Source organism: Balaenoptera physalus (assembly GCF_965194825.1).
Source record: "Balaenoptera physalus genome assembly, chromosome: 7".
NCBI lineage: Eukaryota > Metazoa > Chordata > Mammalia > Artiodactyla > Balaenopteridae > Balaenoptera > Balaenoptera physalus.
Genome location: NC_138886.1, coordinates 20431162 through 20453752, shown reverse-complemented (window position 1 = coordinate 20453752; position 22591 = coordinate 20431162). Strand labels below are relative to the sequence as shown.

Below are 22591 nucleotides of genomic sequence, written 5' to 3'. Positions count from 1 at the left end.
TCATACCCCATCAAGGGCACCATTTTTCCCTTTGCAAATGAAATCTGCAGGAACCCAGCAAAAACTCCAAGGGTTCTGAGGGTTGTGTGTGAGGCAGGAAATGCTTCCCTTTTTGTATGTGGAACTTCTGAGGTTCCTCCAAACACAGTTTCAAAAGCACTGGACGGATGATCCCTCAGTGAGGTTCCGTGTGTCTGTGACATCTGTCTAGTCCAGGTGTGAGCAAATATTTTGAAGTTCGGGTTTTATTCCAGTTTATTAGTTTCAGAAAGATCTAAACATTCAGAGCAAGTTCTAATTTGAATGACTCACTAAGGTTTTTTAAAACCTTTGGTTCAGGTAGAAGATATCCTTTGGCTGGGTCCAGGATTCTCCCACTTGGTGATTGCTCTGGCTTGGGGCTTGGTTTGATTCTGGCCCATGAAGGCAAAGGCTGTCCGGCTCCTCATTTACTCACAGAGTGACTTACTCACAGAGGGACCATGACATTTCCCTTAGAGGGCCAGTGGGAAGATTACATAAGAGGGGTTTAATCTGCCATGGCCCCTGGCATATGGTAGGAGCCAGATAATGGTAACTAACCTCTCCCTCTTCTCCCTTAAATGACCAACCATGTTTTGATGGAGCAGAAGTTTCCAGCAAGGAAATAAGGGTGGGAGCCCATATTCAGTTACGCCAAAGGGACTGTCAGGTTTCCATGTGGCACTTGGGCTTTCACAGTGTAGGGTGTGGGGTTTGGGTCACTGCTTGATTTTGTTTCAATCTCTGTGACATTGGCTTGTGCACAGTAGGGTGTGGGGTTTGGGTCACTGCTTGATTTTGTTTCAATCTCTGTGACATTGGCTTGTGCACAGTAGCCTCCGCTTGTGAGCCTTCCTCATTTTCTCTTTATTTCACAGATGTTTGAGACCGAGGCAGATGAGAAGAGGGAGATGCCCTTGGAGGAAAGGAAGGGGCCGGGTGCCGAGGACCCCTCACCCAGCAAGGACCCCTCTCGTGGCCAGGGTCCTCCTCCAGGACAAGACCTTCCACCCAAAGAGGACTCCTCTTCCAGCCGGGAACCTTCTGCTGGCCCAGAATCACCACCCAGCAAGGACTCACCTTCCTGCACAGAGTCTCCTGCGGGCCAGGAACCCTTGCCAAGCAAGGACTCCTCACCATGCCAGGAACACCCTACAGCCCCAGCCTTCTCTCCATGCCAGGACCTTCCTGCTGGGCAAGAACCCTCTCCCAGCCAAGACCCTCTAATCAGAAAAGACCTCCCTGACATCCAGGACCCCCCTGCCCAGGACCTTCCTCCCCGTCAAGACCTGCCCCCCAGCCAGGACCCCCTGGCAGCTGAGCCCCTTGCTAAGGAGACCACGAGCTCTGGGGACCCACCAGCAGCCACAGGAGACTCGCCTGTGGCCTCCAGGCCAAACTTCGTGATCCCCGAGGTCCGGCTGGATAGCACCTACAGTCAGAAGGCAGGGGCGGAGGGGGGCAGCTCGGGCGATGAGGAGGATGCAGAAGAGGCTGAGGAGGGTGAGGAGGGCGAGGAGGACGAGGACGAGGACACAAGTGATGACAACTACGGAGAGCGTGGTGAGGCCAAGCGCAGCAGCATGATCGAGACGGGCCAGGGTGCGGAGGGAGGCCTCTCGCTGCGCGTGCAGAACTCGCTGCGGCGCCGGACGCACAGCGAGGGCAGCCTGCTGCAGGAGGCCCGCGGGCCCTGCTTTGCCTCCGACACTACCTTGCACTGCTCAGATGGAGAGGGCACCGCGTCCACCTGGGCCATGCCTTCGCCCCGCACCCTCAAGAAGGAACTGGGCCGCAATGGTGGCTCAATGCACCACCTTTCCCTCTTCTTCACAGGACACAGGAAGGTAAGGGGGCCAAGGGTGGAGGGGGAGTGGGTACATGACAAGGTGGGTTGGAGGGAGCGTGCGTCCAGGAGCTGCAGGGAATGAGCCTTTGCTTTGTCCCACCTCTGTTCTTCTGTCAGCCTTCCAATGAGCCTTCCATCCATTTGACAGAGGATAAAACTGAGGGTCAGAGGGACCAAGAAGGCAGAACCCGGACTTAAACCCAAGACTTTGTGACTCCAGATATCCTTACAGCTCTGTTGTACTGGGGGAACCCACAGAAAGTAGAGCAGGTGTATTTGGATCTAAAAGATCCAACATCATAACTGGAGAAATAGTTATAATTTACACTTGGTCCAGGCCTAGCCAGACTAGAAATGTATCAGCCAACAAGCATGACAGCACATATTTCCTCTGTGCTGGCATTATTCTAAGCGATTTACAGGAACTCATTAACTCTCACAACAGCCCCGTGAGGTAGATACTGTTGTGAAGAAACTGAGGCACTGGGAGGTTATCTGATTTGCACTGGGTCGCACGATTTGTAAAAGTCTGAATCAGAATTAGAATGTGGCTCCAGGGCTGGAGCTCTTAACCACTGTGCTCTTTGCCTCTTGCAAATATTTATAACTAGATGAATAAGTGTTTATTGATTTCCTGCTGTGTGCCAGGCCCTGTGCTCTGTGCCACAGCGGGGGCCATAGAAATGTGTGAGGCTGATCTCAGCCTGTGAGGAATGCTTTTTCTGTGTGGGCCCCGAAGGTGGCCTAACAGTGAAAAGATTGCATCATGGCCTTGAAGCCCGTTAGCCAGCTTGAGCCTGGGCTCTGTCCCTTACTAACTGTGTGGCCTTGGGTGAGTCACTCAGCTCTTCTGAGCCTTAGTGTCTTCTCTGAAAAGCAGAGATTAATAGCACTTACATCCCATGGTGGCTGAGGGTGAACCCAAAGGGTCCAGTGCCTGATGACATTCATGCAGGCGCCAGGCGAATGCTGTGGAGGTGCTCACAGCCAGTGTGGTGCAAGGTGTGGTTATGACAACTGTTGTGAGGCCAGGCAGGTGCAGATTCAGGGAGGAGAGACCCCAAGGGCCTAGGGGCACGAGGGAAGGCTTCTGGCAAAAGATGCTCCTCAGTGTGGCCTTGAAGGTTGGGCAGGTTTAGAATAAACAAAGAGGATGAGGTAGGCATTCTGTGAAAGACCATGACCGAGACAAAACTGTCTGTAGAAGTCAGTTTAGCTAGAACAAGGGATTTTTACAGTGCAGGGATGGTAGATGGGTGGCGCTCATTCTGCCATTTCTGCCTCCAAACCCATGGCAGACATGACTAATGGATTCCAGCACATTTCCCCGCCAAGTTGGGACACGGCCTCAGAAACCTTCTTAGCTTCTCAGCCACTAGCAATAAGGCCGCTGGGCACGTGGGAGGACACCTTCTGCTGAAAGGCGGCTGGGCTGGAAGGGCCGGTTGGGGCCCTCCAGAAAAGGCCTTTGTGTCCAGGAATTGGAACTAAATCCCAAAGGAATGGGGACTGGATCTGTTTCCTCATCTGTAAGCACTTTGATGTGCTCCAAAATCACCAGGGGAATAGGTTATTTATTTATTTATTTTTTAACATCTTTATTGCAATATAATTACTTTACAATGGTGTGTTAGTTTCTGCTTTATAACAAAGTGAATCAGCTATACATATACATATATCCCCATAGCTCCTCCCTCTTGAGTCTCCCTCCCACCCTCCCTATCCCACCCCTCTAGGTGGTCACAAAGCACCGAGCTGATCTCCCCGTGCTATGCGGCTGCTTCCCACTAGCTAGCTATTTTACGTTTGGTAGTGTATATAAGTCCATGCCACTCTCTCACTTCGTCCCAGCTTACCCTTCCCCCTCCCCGTGTCCTCAAGTCCATTCTCTACGTTTGTGTCTTTATTCCTGTCCTGCCCCTAGGCTCTTCAGGACCATTTTTTTTTTTTTTTAGATTCCATATATATGTGTTAGCATATGGTATTTGTTTTTCTCTTTCTGACTTACTTCACTCTGTATGACAGACTCTAGGTCCATCCACCTCACTACAAATAACTCAGTTTCGTTTCTTTTTATGGCTGAGTAATATTCCATTGTATATACGTGCCACATCTTCTTTATCCATTCATCTGTCAGTGGACACTTAGGTCGCTTCCATGTCCTGGCTATTGTAAATAGAGCTGCAGTGAACATTGTGGTACATGACTCTTTTTGAATTATGGTTTTCTCAGGGTATATGCCCAGTAGTGGGATTGCTGGGTCATATGGTAGTTCTATTTTTAGTTTTTTAAGGAACCTCCATACTGTTCTCCATAGTGGCTGTATCAGTTTACATTTCCACCAGCAGTGCAAGAGGGTTCCCTTTTCTCCACACCCTTTCCAGCATTTATTGTTTGTAGATTTTTTGATTATGGCCATTCTGACTGGTGTGAGGTGATACCTCATTGTGGTTTTGATTTGCATTTCTCTAATGATTAGTGATGTTGAGCATTCTTTCATGTGTTTGTTGGCAATCTGTATATATTCTTTGGGGAATAGGTTATTAACATATAGATTTCTAAGTCCCCCTACCCCAGAATCTGGAATCAGATTTTCTGGAATCAGAATTTCCAGGGGGTGGTGCCCAGACCATTATTTTTTATTTTTTTTTGGCCACGCTGCTAGGCTTGCAGGATCTTTTTTTTTTTTTTTTTTTTTATAAATTTATTTATTCATTTATTTTGGCTGCGTTGGGTCTTTGTTGCTGTGCGCAGGCTTTCTCTAGTTGAGGCGAGCGGGGGCTACTCTTTGTTGCGGTGTGCAGACTTCTCACTGTGGTGGCTTCTCTTGTTGAGGAGCACGGGCTCTAGGCTCCTGGGCTTCAGTAGTTGCAGCACGCAGGCTCAGTAGTTGTGGCTCGTGGGCTCTAGAGCGCAGGCTCAGTAGTTATGGCCTACAGGCTTAGTTGCTCCACGGCATGTGGGATCTTCCCGGACCAGGGCTCGAACCCGTGTCCCCTGCATTGGCAGGCAGATTCTTAACCACTGCGCCACCAGGGAAGTCCCAGACCTTGCATTTTAAACAAGCCCCTCAGGGATTGGAACGTTCCCCATCGTTTGAGTATCACCATCTTAGGCCATTTCTTGAGGCAGCTTCTATAGGAAAGAGTCCAGAACTCTCCTACTGAGGTGAGGCTTCAGGCTGACTCAGGCCAGGCCTGGACACTCTCCTCTGGAGGATGGCTGAAGTCTAAGGGCTTGCCACCTACCTTGCGCCTCCCAATTTCAGTGCCCCCACCAGACCCTTCCAAGTTATGTCCCCTGCCCCCCTTGCTCCAATACAAATATTTGTAGACAGATAAATTCACATACATTCTCATGTACATTTCTAGTTCCCTAAATCCGTTGATCTCAGCTCCTATTTTGGGGCAGATACTTCCACCTGGTAGTCCAGCAGGCCTGGGCCAGCTCTCTCCTGTCTCCACTTCCTCCTTTGAGTGCCAAAGGTTCCCACTGGCATCCTCCCCTCCCCCACCCTCTTTTGGCCTGTTGCCTCCTTTCTTGGGCTTGAGTAACTAAGCTGGCAGGGACCTCAGAGGCTGCCACTAGCCCCTTGGTGGCTACCCTTCCAAGTGGCTTCTGCTTGCCAGGCCTCAAGTCCCTCATCATCGTTCATATCCTGCTCCCTCCGGACAGCCACCTTCAGTAAGAAGCTAACCCTTGTCAGGGGGAAGTGAAGTCTAGGCTGGACAGGTACCCTGGTCTCCCTCCATCCCTCACTGGCAGTGGGCCTTGGGCAAGTCCCTGCCCGTCTCTGTCCCTCAGTTTCCTCATCAGTAAAATAGGTATTATCAGTAAATAATATTGATACCTCCTTCATAGCGTTGCTGGGAAGATTAAAGAGCCTGACTCGGGTAAAGTGTTCAGATCAGTGCCTGGCACTCAGCACCTGCTAGGTGCTCCATAAGTGGGAATCGTGTTGATGATGATGGTGATGATGATGGTGATGAAGAGGAGGAGGGGGAAGAGGATAGCAAGAGTAGTAACGGTTCTCCCAGCATTCACTAGGCGCCTCCAGCTCCCCGTTCTAGCCTTCACAACACTGCCGCGAGCTGGGACCAGTTGTACTCATCTTACAGTGGGGAGCCTGAGGCCTAGGGAGAAGGGTTTGTCCCAGGCCACGTGATGATGGAGCTGGACAGTGGCCTCACCCTGTCCAGTTGTCTCTGGCTCTACCCCAGACCCTGCACACCTCTTGCTGGTGAGGGGCAGGGTGTGGGGGGATGGCAGCCGGGGGAGGCGATGGGTTTTCCTGTGACTTCCATCTTCCTGGCTTGGGCCTGGCTTTCCAGGGGGCGGTCCATGGATGCCAACAGATCACAGTTTCCAGGCAAGAGGTGAAGAGGAGAGGGGTGAGGTCTTCAGGCTGTGGAGTCAGATGGGCTGCATTGATGTTTCAACTCTGTTTCCTCCCTCCTGGTCCTGAGACCTAGGCCAAGTTATGTTTTTTTCTCTGAGCTTTAGTTTTCTCTTATAAAATGGGAATGCTAAGTCTTCACGGAGTTGTCCCAGGGCTTCAAGAAGATTGCAGCGTGTTGACAGCTCTGTGCCCACAGTAGTGATCCTGTGATAGAATGAGACCCAGGAGGGCCAGACAGAGCTGGCGTGGCCTCAGGCCTGTCATTGTGCTGCTGTGTGGCTAAGCTGAGACTGGCCAGAGAGCATGCTGCCTATCACAGGGGTGACAGTCCCTATGTTACTCCTCGCCTCACCTGTCATTCCTCCCTCTTGTACACTGAGTGATTTCTGCTGTGTATAGGACTGTCTGAACCAGACAGACCTGAGAGATGGTCCACTCGGCCACGATCATCTTATGGATGGGCTGCCTGAGGTCTAGAGAGGAAAAGATCCCCCAGGCTTATCCCGCGGGTCATTCCCTGAAGCTGGCCCCTTGTGCTGGGTTGAGTTGTCTCACAGTGCCCTCTGCTGCCAGACCCCCGCCTTGCCGGCTGCTCCCTGGAGGTCTGGCAGAGCAGATCCACGGGCCTGTTTCTGTCCTTTTCCTGGGAGCCGGGGGAGCTCCAAGAGTATCTGTGTCTCAGCCCACGATGCTGCCATTGAATTTCACCCCAGCCTGGCCTGGCTTGGCCCAGGATCACGGGTCATGCTTTGACAGTGAGGAGAAGAGGCCGTGGCCCCTCCCTGGCTGTGCTTCATTCTCCCCTCCTGCAGGAAACTGGCTTGGGCAGAGGCTGTCAGCCGAGGGTGCCAGCCCTGCTGCACTAAGCTTACCACCTAGGCTGCAGGTCAGACAAGAGGTGCCTTCCAGCTCCAAGACGTGGTAATACCTTCTAGCCTCCTATTTTTAAAAAGCCTGAAGGACTGTTTCCTCTGTCTAAACAAATAAGTGTAGAGTTTAGCTCCAGTGTTTCTACAAGGTTCCTTGGGGTCTGTCAGGATAGTCTGGGTCAGGGAGAGCAGCCAGGCATGGCCAGGTGGCCCCAGAAGTCGGATCAGGACCAATAGGAGAAATCAGGTGAGGCCCTGCTCACAGAAAAGCCCTCAGTCATGGGTGGGCTCTGGAGCCAGACCTGAAATTCTCTGCTACTGGCCAGCTCGGAGAGCCCAGGCAAGTTACTGGACTCCTCTGGGCCTCAGTTTCCTCAGCTGTAAACTGGGGAAAATAACAGCAAATAGCTCTTACAATTGTTGAGAAGGTTAAATTAAAGTATGATATGGCACTTTAGCACATTGCCTGGCATATAGTAAATAACAGCAATAACCACCATAGCTTATAGTTATTGAGCACTTCCAGTACCAGGCACTTTCGCATGTGTTCATTAATCCTCATAGCGGCCCTATGAGGTAGGTCCAATTATTATCCTCATCTTACAAATAAAGAAACTGAGGCACAGAGAAGGGATGTAATTTGGCTAAGGTCAATTAGCTAAGTGACTGAGCTAGGATTCAAATCCAGGCAGTTAATTTTTTTATTATTATTGTTTTTTAAAGTAAATTTATTTTATCTTTGGCTGTGTTGGGTCTTCGTTGCTGCGCGTGGGCTTTCTCTAGTTGCGGCGAGCGGGGGCTTCTCTTCTTTGCGGTGCGCGGGCTTCTCATTGTGGTGATTTCTCTTGTTGCAGAGCACAGGCTCTAGGCACGCAGGCTTCAGTAGTTGTGGCACACAGGCTCACTAGTTGCGGCTTGCGGGCTCAGTTGCTCCGTGGCATGTGGGATCTTCCCGGACCAGGGCTCGAACCTGTGACCCCTGCATTAGCAGGCAGATTCTTAACCACTGTGCCACCAGGGAAGCCCCTCAAATCCAGGCAGTTTAGCATTTAACTCTTAACCATGACTATTATTATAGTTATAATTACAATACGAATTATAATTATTCTTCCAGTCCCTGGAGGTGGCCGGGGCGCTGGGCAGGCCCCAGGGATTTCTGTCTGGAGTGAAGGGAGGGCTGAGTGGTTCTGGGTTCGCCTCCATTCGCCTTTCAGCAGGGAGGGCCATGGAGCAGAGCAGGCAGTGGGGAGCAGATGGGAAGGAGAGGCCCCTTTGCGTGCTGGGCCCTGGGCAGGCCTCGCTGCAGCTCTTGGAGACAGGAGGCTTGGGAGCCACTCTGAGGCTGGAAGTCAGAACCCTGACTCTCTGTCTCAGTTTCTTCTCTTCCTGGCACACAGCACCCCTTGGTGTGTGGGTTTCGCTAGCCGCTTTGGGGGCCGACTCCCTGGGCTAGAGTTCCCTGGCCCCTCTGTCAGGCAGATTGGTGAAGGCCCGACCCTGGAGAAGATGACCCCCTCCCAGCAGTGGAAGGAAGAGCCCATTTCCCAGCAGTGCAGAGGCTGGGGGTGCCGGGCGGGGCGGGAGTGGTCCCCAGGCCCATTGTGTGGGGCCGATAAAGTGCGGAAGCTGAGGTTAAATGGGAGGAAGCCCAGTGCTGGCGGCCCTTTCCCACGGATGGGGGCTTCAGGCACGGCCCAGCCAGCCCAGCACAACTGTGACCTGCGTGCATGGGGTAACAGTGACAGCGTTCACTGGGCTGTGAATGCTGGTGGTCCCCGATTACTGAGGGCGCCCTGTGTGCCAGGTTGGGCCTTGGGGGCCCAGACTTTATCCTGGTGAATCTCTCAACAGCGGGTTGGGTGGCCGTCACCATGCCTCTGCTAGAGCTAAAGAAGCTGAAGCTGAGAGGCCAGGAAACTTCTCCAAAGTCAATGGCAGCAGGATCTATACCCAGGCCTGGCTGCAAGCTGTAGATCCGGAATCCCACACCACAGACGGGCGTGTGCCTGTGTGTGCACGTACACACGTGTTTACAACCTCGGTAGGGCAGCGTTCTCAGGAAAGAGGCAGCATTTCCCCTGAGTCTTTCATTGAAGGCATTCAAAATGTGCCCCCTCCTCTGCATTTAACTAGCAGCATCCTCTGGCGGAGAAACACAGGCCCTGAATTCAGACACATCTAGATTCCAGCTGTCACTTAAAGGCTGTCACTTAAATCCTTGGACAGGTGACTTAACTTCTCTGAGGTTCTGTTTACTTTATGGACTTACTCTGAAGATTAATGAGATAGTGTCTGGATAACGCCCATTCTGAGGTCTGGCCTGTAGCATGAGCTCCATGAATGAAGCTGTAATTCATCCATCCATCCATCCGCGGGTGGTTGCACCACTGAGGCTGGTAGCTCCCCCTGCTGGCTATATCTGGATTAAGGCCACTTTTCTTGCCAGAATTGAGAACACTGTATTTAAAGGTTTAGCCCATCTTCTTTATTTTACAAATGAGGAAACTGAGGCCCAGGGTATGGCTCATGAGGAGTCCGAGCTGCGATTCACATCTGGGGGCCTTCTGTCTTATCTTAGGACATAGTGTCCAAGCCCAGCCTACCCTTAGCTCTACCTCCTCCAATATCTCAGAGCATTTCCTGTGCTCCCGCTCTGGAGTGGCACTGTGGGGGCCCTGGTTTCCCCTGGAGGAGGCTGGGCACGCACAGGCAGGGCGACAGAGGGCGGCCCCAGTAGAGCTGGTGGGAGCCTGGAGTGGTCTGGAGGAGGCGAGGAGTAGCAGACTGGGAGGAGGTAGAGACTGGGCAGAAGAGGAGAGAGCGTTCCAGGAAGGGGGCACAGCACAGGCAAGGGCAAGCAGGTGAGGGTGGGCTCAATGGAGCCCCGGGGAATAAAGGTGCAGGCCTTGGATCAAGCAGTGAGGCCTTCAAGACACATCATCCCCAGCCTGCTTTCCCTCTCTCTTGATTCATTCATTCATTTAACAAGTATTTCTTGAGCTCCTAATGTATACCGGGCCCAGTCAAGGTGACCTAGACAGAGGTGAAGGCAGACAGAGGCCCTGCTCTTGGGAACTCACAGTCCAGTAGAGGAGACAGATTTGGAAGAAGCCATGTTGGTTATAGTGGGAAACTCACAAGGGGTGAAGGGGGCACACCCTTGGTCTAGGGGTCAAGGAGGGCTTCCCAGGTGAGGAGGCATTTAAGCAGCTTACTCGAGGTCAGGTCTTTCCTGAGGCTGGGTCTTAGGAGGAGAGGGAGAGTCATAAAAGCATCCCCCATGGAAGGAATAGCACGTGCAAAGCCCGAGGTGAGGGGACCGGGCTGTGAAGACATTCCTTCTGGCTAGAGGGCAGCTTGAAGAGGTTGCTGGAGTAGGGGTCGGGCCAGAGAGATAACCAAAGGAGTTGTAACTGAGGTTGTTATGGAGCTTTCTGACCAGCTCCTAAGATGGTAGACCCTGCATGTCATGTCAGGGAGTTTGGACATTATCCCGAGGGTACTCGGGAGCCATGGAAAGCTTTAAGGCAAGAGAGGTGCTCTCCTGTGTGATAATTTACTTAACACACTGCTGACCAATCCCAGGTCTCTTTAAAACCTCAGAATCCTGAGTTGGTTAGTCATTATGATCTCCATTTTGAAATTAAAAGCACTAGAGGCTCAGAGAGGGACAGCAATTGGCTAAGTCACACAGTAGAACCTTCACTGAAGCTTCCTCTCTGGCCTGCCCTACCGCCATGAATGCTGTGTTTCTGGCTTCTCCCGCACAAGCCGTGTATCAGGAGGAGGCTCCTTTGGGTGGAGGCTTTGCTAAGCCAGCCGCACTCCATGAACATATTGCTCGCTGTAGCGGGGTCTTCCTCCCTCCCCTGTTCTTCAAGGGGTGGGAGCATGGAGGTGGGGGTGGTTTGTAGGAGCTGCTGGGTCCCTGAGCCTCTCTTTGCTCAGGCAGACGCCCCTGCGTACCCAGACTGCAACGTGTCTGTGTTTTCTCTGCAGATGAGTGGGGCTGACACAGCTGGGGACGATGATGACGCCTCCCGGAAGAGAAAGAGCAAAAACCTGTACGTTGGAAAGATCCCTGGTCCTCACCCTAGTGATGGGGGGGGGGGCTCCCTGCACCCCACTTCGTCCTCTGCCCTCTGGCTTATTCCCCATGCCCAGTGGCCTAGGGGTAGAGGCGGAGAGAAGGGGCTGAACCCAGTCCTGCCCCAGACAGACACCCGTGAACAACAGGATCTTGGGACTTAGCAGTGGCCCCAGGGTAAGGTCACCAGGGTCCTGAGCACCCACCACTGCCCTCAGCACCCACTCAGAGTGAGGCAAGGTGCTGATTTAGTATCTGGAAGCCACAGGGAACGAAGCAGAAGCAACCAACCAGGTTGCCCTGGCCCTGTCCAGCTGCTAAGGCAAGCAGCGGCCAAGTGACCACGACAAGTTCTTTGCTCCCTCTGAGAAGGGGCTGACCAGACTGGTCATGGGATTCCCCTTTCTCCTCTCGAGCTCTTGAATGCTAGCAGTCTTGGGGATTGCCAGAAGGGGGTGCTGCTGGCTCAGAGAGCAGATCCGGTACCTTTCTGGCCACGCCCCTCTCCCCCCTACCCCGATCCCGCGACTATTTATACTTTCGATTCGATTCGGAGGTTTGTTAGAGGCGCTCATTCATTAGCAGAGAGTGAGTGGTTTCTTCTCGGGTCTCTTTGTACCTCGGGCCCTGGAGACTGTGGGGGGCAGGGATGAGAGGAGGCAGTGAGGCGCCTGGTGGCCCACAGAGGGAACCCCTCCCCCTCCAGGTCCTGTAGTGCCCACCATTATGCACCAGTTGGGCCCGGGGGTGTGGAGAACAGGAGTCCTTCCCGGATGCCTCCTGCAACCTTCTTCCCTGACCTCGACCTTGGCTGGGGTCCACTCCCTAGAAACTCTTTCCCCAGCTTCCCCTGCCCCCTCCAGTTTCCTGCAGCAACTGTAGGCTTCTCTCACTCTGCAGCCAGGAGCAGTCACACTTTCTAGGGAAGGTAAAATGCACAAACAAAAATAATTCTTTGCACCAACCATCCGGTCCAGGCAGCATCAGAGCTGCCGTGGGTGGTGCTCCCAGGGGTGGAGCAGTGGAGGGCAGCAGAGGGTGGGCATCCAGGGTGCTGGAGCTGCCCTGTTCCACCAACTCTAGCCTTCTTTCAAAGCGGGCGCTGCATTTTGACCACCTGAAGTTCACATTCTTAAAAGCTTAGTCAAGGACTCTTAGAATCTGGGACGATAATAAAAAATAACTCATGTTTATTGTGCTAGGCACTGTTCTGTGTGCATTACATATATTATCTAATTTAACCTTTACCATAATTTTTATTTTACATTTCTTTTTTCTTATTTACTCTATTTTGCAAGTGAGTAAACTGAGGCAGAAAGAGGTTAAGTTACTTGTCCAAGGTCACAAAGCAAGGAAGTGGTAGAGTTGAGATCTGAAACCTGGCATGTTGGCTCTAAAAGTATATATAAATATACATATATTTTAAAATTTATTTATTTATTTATTCAGAGCCTGTTATTATTAATTAATTAATTAATTAATTTTTTGGGCCTTGCCGCGCTGCTTATGGGATCTTACTTCCCTGACCAGGGATCTAACCCGGGCCCCCTGCAGTGGAAGCACGGAGTCCTAACCACTGGACCACCAGGGAATTCCCATGGAACCTGTTATTTTTAAGCTTGGTGCAGAACACCCTGAAGGAAGTCCACAGCACCCCAGCTAAGTAGCCTTTGAGCCTCTAGTGACAGGAGTCCATTCCCCAGAGGGCACTCATTCCATCTTTTCATGGCTCTGATTGGAGGAAAGTGTTCCTTTAGCTTCCTCTTGTGGATCCCTGTTCTGCTCTCTGGGCCCACGTGGGGACACATGAGGCACCTCTGAGCTCTGCCATCCTTTCTCGAGTTGCCCGTGTGGCAACCAGGGACTTCTGAGGACCTCTCCAGCTGTGCCCTGCAGCTGTGAGTCTGCCCAGCTGTGCATCTGGGAGGAAAGGCTTGGCTGGGCAGGGGCTTCAGCCTCCTCCAGCCACAGAGAAACACAGTGGTCTCTGAGCCAGCAAGGAGCCCAGGTGGATGGTGGCAGCCTGCAGGTTGGACCTCAGGCAAGCTTCCCCTGCTCCCTGGGAGCGGGCCAGGAGCAGGGGCTCTGAGACAGAGCACTGTGCCCCAGGAAGCCAGGCTTTCTCACTCCTAGCCACACCAGGGCTCTCTGAGGGCCTTGGTCCTCACCAGTCCAGTCCCTGGACTCCTTGGCCTTATCTCATTGGCTTGGAATCTGCTAGAGCAGGATCCCAATCTCTAATCAGCTGTCCCAGACCCTCAGGACAAGTATGGATTAAGCCTGAGCGCTTTTGTCCCAGGCACTGTGCTAAAGCTTTCTGTGCATTTTCTCCTTGCCTCAAAACAACCCCAGCAGATGGTAGGTACTATTATCATCTGTGTTTAACAGATGAGAAAACTTGACATTCAGAGAGGTCAGGTAACTTGACAAAGGGCACACAGTTGGTAACTGCTGGAGCTGGGATTTGAACCCAAGACGGTCTTGCTGCCGCACTGTAGCTTTTAACGTCCACCCTGGACCACTTTCCTTCATTAAACAGGGTGTCCCATAGGTCTTAGTGCCCTTTGAAGCTTGAATAACTTCAGAAGTATGCTCCCAATTTATAAAACACATTTGAGAGTTCAATTATTCAAATTTCTTTTACACTTATTTAGCTTTGTGATTTTGATAACACATTTTTAATCTTACGCATTTAATTTTTCGTTAAGTCAGCATTTTTCATCTGTAATCAGAAGGGCAGAGATCAAAAATAAAACAAAAAATTTATTACTCAAATGTCATAAGACTAAATATGCATGAAAAAATTAATTCATTTCAAATCATGTTTTTGAGAGTTTATAGGATTTGTACTTTTGAAGTTATTCAGGCTTAAAACTACTGAAACTTTGTGGGACATTCTGCATATTCATGGACGGATGTATCCAAAGCCAATGACAGGCTGAGCTGTCTTCTGGCAGGAACTATTCTCTAGGAGGTGCCCAGAGTAGGGGTCTAGGGACAAGGGGGAGGCAAACATGAGCATGAGACACTTAACCCCTTTCTTGCCAGCAGCTTGCCCAGGGCTGAAATCTGCCTGGGGGAATGGCAGGGCTAAAAATGGTTCTTGGCTAAAAATAGCCAGTCCTGCCACCCAGGTGGGCAGAGCCTCCCCTCCCTCCCGCCTTCCCTCCCAGCAATTTGCTGACTTGTTTTCTCCTCCTTCCCAGGGCGCTGCCATGGCAACGGGGAGGCCAGTCACAAATAATGGGTCTGGCTTCCTGCCTGGGCGGGCCCCAGAGGCCGCCCCTTGCAGACACATGCCCCTTTCACAGGCTCCCTCTCAGGGTTGGCCAGGAGGGATATTTTTTTTCTGCTCCGGTCCTGGTCCCTCCCATTTCCTGGCTCCTCCTGTCTGAGTCCCAGCCCAGCCTGTGCCTGGGAGTCCAGTCCTCCAGCTGGGATCCCAGCGAGCGCTCGGCTGCAGCCCGCACCGTTGCCGCCTGGGACGCGGGTTGGGAACAAGAGCCTGGGGTGCTCCCAGCAGACCGTCCCAGGCAACAAGGTGGGGGGCCCTACAGCGATGCTCCGAGGCATGTACCTCACTCGGAACGGGAACCTCCAGAGGCGGCACACCATGAAGGAGTAGGTGCCCCTCACCCCAGCCTTCACCCTCCCGACCCTGAATTTGCAGCGGTCGAGTGTGCCAGGCTGACTGACCCCCTTTTCTGCTTTTGTCCCCAGAGCCAAGGACATGAAGAACAAGCTGGGCATCTTCAGGCGGCGGAACGAATCCCCTGGGGCCCAGCCAGCGGGCAAGGCAGACAAAGTGACGAAGTCATTCAAGTAGGTCCTCTCTGGCACCCCTGGGCCCCCCTCAGACACTTACTGGTCCCTGTGGGAGCAGGGCTAGCAGTGGGGTTAAGAGAGAAGACTGTTGGCTTGATCCAGCTCTGGGGCGATGGAGGCTCTCGTAGAGGAAGCCTGGTACCCGGCATGAGCAGCCCTCATGGGGAGATGCTGTCCTGGGAAGGATGACCAGGGAGGGGCAGAGGTGGGGATAGAAGTGATGCTGGCCCCAAGAAAGGGGGTGGGCCCCCTCCTGGGCTCCCCAGCCGGGCTAAGCTACTTTGTGGGCCAAGGCAGCTGACAGAGGTCACCCAGCCCTAGCCGCCCCACTTCCCTCACTGTGCCCCTTGCCTCACCTCTCAGGCCCACCTCAGAGGAAGCACTCAAGTGGGGCGAGTCCTTGGAGAAGCTGCTGGTCCACAAATGTAAGTGGGGGCCAGCCGGCCTGTTCCCTCCCTGTGTCTCTCCCCCCTCCTCCTTTCCTCCTCTCCCAGGCCCAGAGAGTACGTCTGGCTCTGCAGAGGTTACCTTTCCCTCTTTCCTGGGCCCAGGACACCCAGTTAGGTGTCCCTACCATTGGGAAAGGCCGAGGCCCTTGGTCTGGCCTTGGAGCCGGCTGCTGCCAGCCCCTTCCCTGTCCATGGGAGCTGGCACTGCCTGCCAGAGGCCGTTGGGACCTGTGTGCTCAGACCCATATTCCCAGAATAACAATAAACATTTCCATGTACTGAGGGCTTAACACTGGGCCAGATGCGCCTGCCATCTCGTGGGTGGGAACCCCTCTGATCCTCACAGGGCTCCAGGAAATAAGGCTGATGATCCCATTTGACAGATGAGGAAACTGAGGCACAGATGGGGAGTGACCTGGCCAAGGCCCACAAAGAGGCAATGGCAGGGGTGGGACCATATGCCAGGGTTCCTGGCTCTCAGGAGTGGGTCAGTTTACTAAGATCCCAGCAGTTGCACCTGAAAGGCCCCAGGAGGGTAAGCTGGGGGGCCTGAGGTCAGGAGGGGCTGGTTTGGCCTCTCACCCCAGGATCTGGGCTTCTCCTCACAGATGGGCTAGCGGTGTTCCAAGCCTTCCTCCGCACTGAGTTTAGTGAGGAGAACCTGGAATTCTGGCTGGCATGCGAGGACTTCAAGAAGGTCAAGTCACAGTCCAAGATGGCGGCCAAGGCCAAGAAGATCTTTGCTGAGTACATCGCGATCCAGGCGTGCAAGGAGGTAGGGCTTTGGGCTGGGCCCTCGGGCCCCCATCCCCATGCCCAGTGGCCTCTCAGTGATTGGGGTGCCTGGAAGCCTCAAAGAGAGGAGCTCAGGAAGGAGAGAGGCCAGACTGATTCTAGGGACCATGTGCCCAGGTTGAAGAGGAAGCAGGCTGGGGCCCCAGGGAGAACAGAATCCTGACTGATAACAAAAATGGCCACCGTCAATGTGCTGCTGGGTGCCAGGCACATGCTAAGCCCTTCACGTATGAGCTCTCATATTTAACCCTCATGACAACTTGTAAAATAATTTTTAATATTATTTTCATTTTAAAAATGAGGAGACAGTCTCAGAGAGCCTAACATGTGTTGAGTGCTTCCTGTGTGCCAGCTGTGTCTGTTTAATATGGATGATCATGCTTAATTTTCACAACTCTGAGGAATGTACTATTTTTTTTTTAATTTTTAAAATTAATTTTATTTATTTATTTATTGGCTGCGTTGGGTCTTTGTTGTGGTGCGCGGGCTTCTTATTGCAGTGGCTTCTCTTGTTGTGGAGCACGGGCTCTAGGCGCGTGGGCTTCAGTGGTTGCAGCATGCGGGCTCAGTAGTTGCGGCACGTGGGCTCTAGGACGCACGGGCTTCAGTAGTTGTGGTGCACGGGCTTAGTTGCTCCGCGGCATGTGGGATCTTCCCGGACAAGGGATCAAACCCGTGTCCCCTGAATTGGCAGGCGGATTCTTAACCGCTGCGCCACCAGGGAAGTCTGAGGAATGTACTATTATGCTACCCTATACATAAGACATTTGAGGCTCAGAGCACTTAAGTGATTTGCTTAAGGGCACACACCTAGATGTGGCACTGCTGGGATTTGAACTTGGGCAGCCTGACCCTAGAGGCAGTGATTTCGGGCCCTATAAACTCTACCACCCCTACGGTAAGTGACCAAGCCAGGACTTGATTCCGCTAACCTGCGGGCCTCCCCTCTGAACCTTAAGATGTGGAGCAGAAGGGCTTAGGGGTGAGAGGCTGGGCAGGTCCTGTCCCGGCCCCTGGCCCCTAGGAGCAGCTTCTTGCAGGCAGCCTTGACCACGTCACCCTCTGCCTGCACAGGTAAACCTGGACTCGTACACACGGGAGCACACCAAGGACAACCTGCAGAGCGTCACGCGGGGCTGCTTCGACCTGGCGCAGAAGCGCATCTTCGGGCTCATGGAGAAGGACTCGTACCCACGCTTCCTCCGCTCGGACCTCTACCTGGACCTCATTAACCAGAAGAAGATGAGTCCCCCGCTTTAGGGGCCACCAGGGTAGAGCTCAACGTTCACACCAGGCGGGCTGGGCCCCTCCCCACCTGCCTCCCTACCCCCTGCGACAGAGGGGGCAAGTGAGCCCCCAGAGGCTGTGTCCGGACAGACAGACGGGCATTTGGATGAGAGGCCTGGACCAAGAGAGGCCCAGGCCACTGGAGGAGTAGAGGGACTGGCCCCGTTGGGCCCCCACTGCCCTGGTACGAGGGGGCCCAAGGGCCCTGGCAGGTTAGGGGCCCTGGCTGAGCCGGATCTGGAGCTGCTGCTCCCTGCTGCGGAGACTTCGCAATGACCAAGTTCCTTAAAGAGCTGGCTGATGTGCAGGGGGCCGAGGCCTGGGCCCTGGGGCTCTCCGGGGGGGGGGTCACTCGGACTCACAGCTCAGACCCCCGCCTTGAGTTTTATTTATTTAAACAGCAGTTGGATGCTTGGCACCTCGTCCTGTGATAGGAAACCTTTGCCTCATCAGTTTTCCTAATTTACAAGTGCAATATTTTAACCAACGCCTTGTGAAAAGCCACCTTGCGGAGAAGGTGGGCACCATTTTCCAGTTTCAGGGGATCTGCTGGTCCCGAGCCCCAGTGGCGGATAGCTGGGCCTGCTGGACTGACAAGGCCCAGAGGGGCGGGGGCTGCAGTCTGACCTCACACCAAAATCCAGCACCCCTGAGTGAGGGGTCCCCCGGGGCCTCTGGGAAAGCATGGCACCCTCAGACCACACAGCGGCCGAGTTCAGAAGCAAATAAAAGCCCTGTGTTATTTTTTGTTCTTGACCCTTTCTGTGTGTTCCTGGTTTCAAGGCTTCCCAGGGTTACTGGGGCTGGGACGGTTGCTAGGTGGGCCCTCAATCCAGCTTCTTCTCTCTTGCCATCACCTGCTTCCCGTCCCGGAGCTGGTGCTGCTCCCTGACAACTGCCTCCTCTGTGCCAGGTGCTCTGCCAGGCTTGTTCTACTTACCATCTCATCTTCACTGCGAGCCTGGGAGGTGGGGGTTATCCCCGTTTTACACATGAGGCAGGTGAAGCCCAGGCAGGTAAGGTGACTTGTCCAAGGTCACACAGCCGGCAAGTGGCAGAGACGGTTCAGCCTAAGCCCACCTGGCTGCAAAGCCTGCTCTGTGGATTGTCGTCCTCTACCAGCTACTGGATGGAGTCCCAGCTGGGCTGCTAACTGGCTCCGTGACCTTCGGCAAGTTCCTTCACTTCTCTGCCCTGCCACACCCTGAGATTCTAGTGGAACTTTCAGGTAGCACAGGGGTGATTGGTGGAGGTGGATGGGGCCAGAATCTCAGGCAGGGTGGCAGCTGCAGGCAGGCAGGCTCATGGAGGCCTTTAGGACAGAGGAAGAGCTGGGGAGGTCGGGACGGGGGGTAGGGTTCCCAGAGAGTCCCTCTGTGGCCCTGGGGGAGACTTCCCCCTCTGTGCCTAACAGGAGATACAAATTTAGGAAAGGCCTTGTTCGAAGCCACAGTTCAGAGGAGGCCCTGGACCCCCTCACTTAGAGGGGTAGAAGAGAGCCCAGCCAAGCTGATGCAAAAGCTGCCCCTGATGCCCACACGTTCCACCTGCCAGGGTCCGGAGGCAGGGACCAGGGTGTGGCCTGGGGTGGGGACTGGCTCAGCTGGGCTGACTTAGATGAAGGCAGACAGAGTGGGTGCAGGAGGGGCTGGGCCCCATCTCCTTGGAGCTTGTTCCCTGCGTGGGGTTTTGGGTTCAGTTCTGCCCACTGGGACTTGCAGATGCAAAGGATACGGGGCTGTGCAGCCACTCTTCTCCCTGCCTTCCCTTGCTGGTCTCCCTGAGCAAGGCCAGCCCCAGGTTCCCCCCTGTAGAAGGAGAGCATCAGAAACGGTGGTCTCTGGGGCCAGGCATACAATAGGTGCTTAATAGGTGCTACAGCCTTTTCCCCTAGCACCAGCGTGTGAGCTCCTCCAGGAGTGGGGCTGGGTCTTCTTCCAGGCACCAAGGCCCTGGCACTGGACCTGGCCATTGAACCCTGCTTGGCTTTGTAAATGGTGAAGGGCTTTCTCACGGCAGAGCTGCCAGTGCCTCAATGACTCTGGAAGGACGGGGGACAGAGATGTGCTCCTCGATCAGACTGAGGGAACCTCTCAGGTGTCCAAGCCTGAGGTTTGGGGGCCTGACAGCTGGAAAAAGCAAGGCCCACAGAGGACTGCAACACCACTCCTGTTCCCCAAAATGGTAGCAGCAGAGCTGACGTCAGTGCCTGGGACTTCCGGGTCCCAGCCCGCCTGGCCTCGCTGTGGCATCCTCTGCTTGGAGGAGACACTGGGCCATCGAGGAGACTCACCTTCCCCTTTCTTTAGGTTCCAGGGATTCAGCCTCGGGCCAGGCCCTCCACCTTCCCATTCCCAAGTTACCATGGAAACCACCATCCAGGAGAACCAAGTCAGGCAGATGGAATTCCCATTTCGGAAGGCCCCACTGCCTGGTTTCCATTACTCACACATGGGGCCCTTGGCCTCCAAGCTGCTTTGGCTACACTGAACAGCTGGAGAGCAGCCTGGAAAGGCGCCTCGATCCGCCTGCCCTACCCCCGCCTGGGCTCCTGGGGGCCTTAGGCACAGCCCTCACCACCTTAGGCCACAGTCCCCTTACCTGTATGTTATCTGGACTGCTCCCCATTTCTTCTTTCATACGTGAGGGAGGAGCAGCCCCCTTGGTCTCCATCTGGCAATCCCAGGCTGGTCGATGTGGGATCTGGGAGCTGTGAGGTCATCATGTCCAGCTCCCTTCCCATCTCACAGATGGGAAGACCGAGGCAGAGGCAGGGAAGCAGCACTGTGTAGAGGTGCAAGGCCCAGGCCCTGGAGTCAGGCTCTAGGATTCAGCCCCTGGTTTTACCACTTACTACTAGCTACAAATCTTTGAAAAAAAAAGAAATCTTGTAGCCTCTCTGCCTCAGTTTTCTCATCTATAAATTGTGCATATTGGCACCTACCTCAGAGTCACAGTGACTCAGCGAGGTCGTTTGCAGCAAGTTTAGCTCAGTGCCTGGCACAGGGACGTGCTCCTCCAACACGAGAGGCCGTCAGCCACATCATTTTCAGGGTCACAGGGAGGCGGCAAAGCTCATTGTCTACCCTGATTAGTGGACAGGGAGCCTTTAGTCTCAGACCCCAGATCCCTGTCCTTCCAGGAATGGTTTTGCTGGAGGACAAAGCCAGCCTGTTCCAGGGAGTAAGTCAGAAACAGTCTGTCCCTGAACCACTGCCCAGTCTTGGCCTGGCTGCGAGCAGTTGGGGTCAGCTGGCAAATACGGTGTGAAGGGTGGAAAGGGGAGAGGGCACAGTGATGCCACTCGGTTGGATGCCAGTGGGAGGAGATTCAGCACTGGCCTGCCTGTGGCAACTTCAGGCGTTTCCTTATGGACCCGTCAAGTCCCTCATGCTCTTGGCCTCTTGGCCTGGCTGGGGGCAGATATGGCCTCCCAGACTCTCCAGCATGGAAGAGACCATCTGGATCCAGCTGCTGCTTGGTGCTTGGGTCCCTTCTTGGGTTTCTACTTGCATCCCTCCTGTGACGGGGAGCTTAATACCTCCTGAGGCAGCTCAGGAGGGCCTGGGAGCCTCTTGGGGGTTCTAAAGTTCTTCCCTGGTGAAGTAGGGATCCTGGGGTGGAGTGGGGCAATGGAGGCAGGTCAGCAGTAGCCCCTGCAGGCCTCCTGCCCAGGCAGCCCCCCCAAGGCTTGCCCAATTCTCCCACTCCGCTCCTCCCTGCTCCCACCAGACTCCCCCCAGCTCCCTACCCCCACCTCCCTGCCTCGCTCCCCCTGGACCCTTTGCCTAATGTCTCCTCCCTGCATCCCTCCCACTGACATCCTACCCTAGAAAGTCTCCGATTTACCTCTCTTCCTGCGGAAGCCTGCCCTTCGCCCCTGCCTCTTCCTCAGTGCTCTCAGGCCCTCAAGCAACAGACCCTGGGCCTCAGAGAAGACGCTCCTGTGCTGTTGTTTTGCTTATAATCTGCAACATCTGTGAAACATCTGGCCTTGCCTGTCCTCTCCCTGGCTGGGTCAGGCAGGAGGGAAGGGGGTACCCTGGGCCCCCTGCTGCCGGGGGACCCCTCCCTTGGGTTGGAGGAGACAAGGAGGGGGCGGGGGGGAGCAGAGGGGGGTGAGGAAGAGCCGTGGGGCTGATCTGGGCCTGCTCAGCACGATGGGAGTGAAGGCATAGCTGGGGCTGGGAGAGGGCAGTGCCAGGTTGCAGATAAAAAGTGAGTGATGGCTGTGGCTGCATGCCAAGGGCATTCCATGCCTCATCTCCACCAGGCCTCACAACAGGCCTGGAGAGGGTCTGAGTATTGTTTTCATTTTACAAGTGAGAAAGTTAAGGTTCAGAGAAAGTGGATAAGTGTGTGGTGGCTGAGTAGGAACTGGGACCCCAACCCTAACGCCCAGGCAGCCTCACCTCCAGGCAGCCTGCGCGATTTGGTGGCTTGGTTCGGGGGCTCTTAACTCAGATTCTCCTTGGCTTGAGGGCAGAGCTTTTCTCAGGAAGGTCGTCGAATGGCGGGAGCTTAAGTGTGTGGGGATATCTGGTCCTGAATGTCAGCTCTCAGTAGAGCTGTGTGAGAAGTTGCTTTACCTTTCCGACGCTCAGTCATCTCATCTATAAAATGGGAATGATAATCCCACCTCATGGGACTCTCGTGGACTCAGTGAGATAATGAATATGTGTAAACCCTCAGCACAGGGTCAGCCAGGGAGGGCGGCCCACGTGTGGGTGGAGGGAGGGAGGGAGGCCTGGGGCTGCGACTGAGGGATCCAAGAGGTGAGGTCAGCCCCAGCCCCACCAGCTGCGCAGGGGGAAGCGGCCCCACCTCTACTCCACAGCCAGTTTTTAACTAGATGGCTGGTGACTCAAGACAAGGGCAAGGCCCCAAGAGGATGGCGTTGGGCCCCAGGCCCCAGTGGGCTCAGCAGAGTCCTACCTGCTGTTTCAGGGGCAACTGAATAGCACGGGTTCTGCCAGGCAGCTGCCCTACCTCCAGATCTGTCCCAAGCTC

General features: G+C 54.1%; 1 protein-coding gene across 12 annotated transcripts in view; it reads left to right on the top strand.

Moving 5' to 3' along the window:
- Positions 1–18337, top strand: part of RGS3 (regulator of G protein signaling 3) — a 130778-nt gene extending 112441 nt beyond the window's left edge. For 11 of the 12 annotated variants that reach the window (XM_082470263.1, XM_082470257.1, XM_082470266.1 and 8 more), the window contains 6 exons: positions 900–1868; positions 11138–11202; positions 14946–15047; positions 15414–15475; positions 16108–16274; positions 17369–18337. In XM_082470263.1, the coding sequence (XP_082326389.1) occupies positions 900–1868; positions 11138–11202; positions 14946–15047; positions 15414–15475; positions 16108–16274; positions 17369–17554 (1551 nt within the window). In that variant the 3' untranslated portion in view covers positions 17555–18337. Of the gene's footprint in view, positions 1–899; positions 1869–11137; positions 11203–14611; positions 14847–14945; positions 15048–15413; positions 15476–16107; positions 16275–17368 lie in introns of those variants that run through there. The other variant, XM_082470262.1, reaches the window with a different exon arrangement.
- The last annotated feature ends 4254 nt before the right edge of the window (positions 18338–22591 follow it).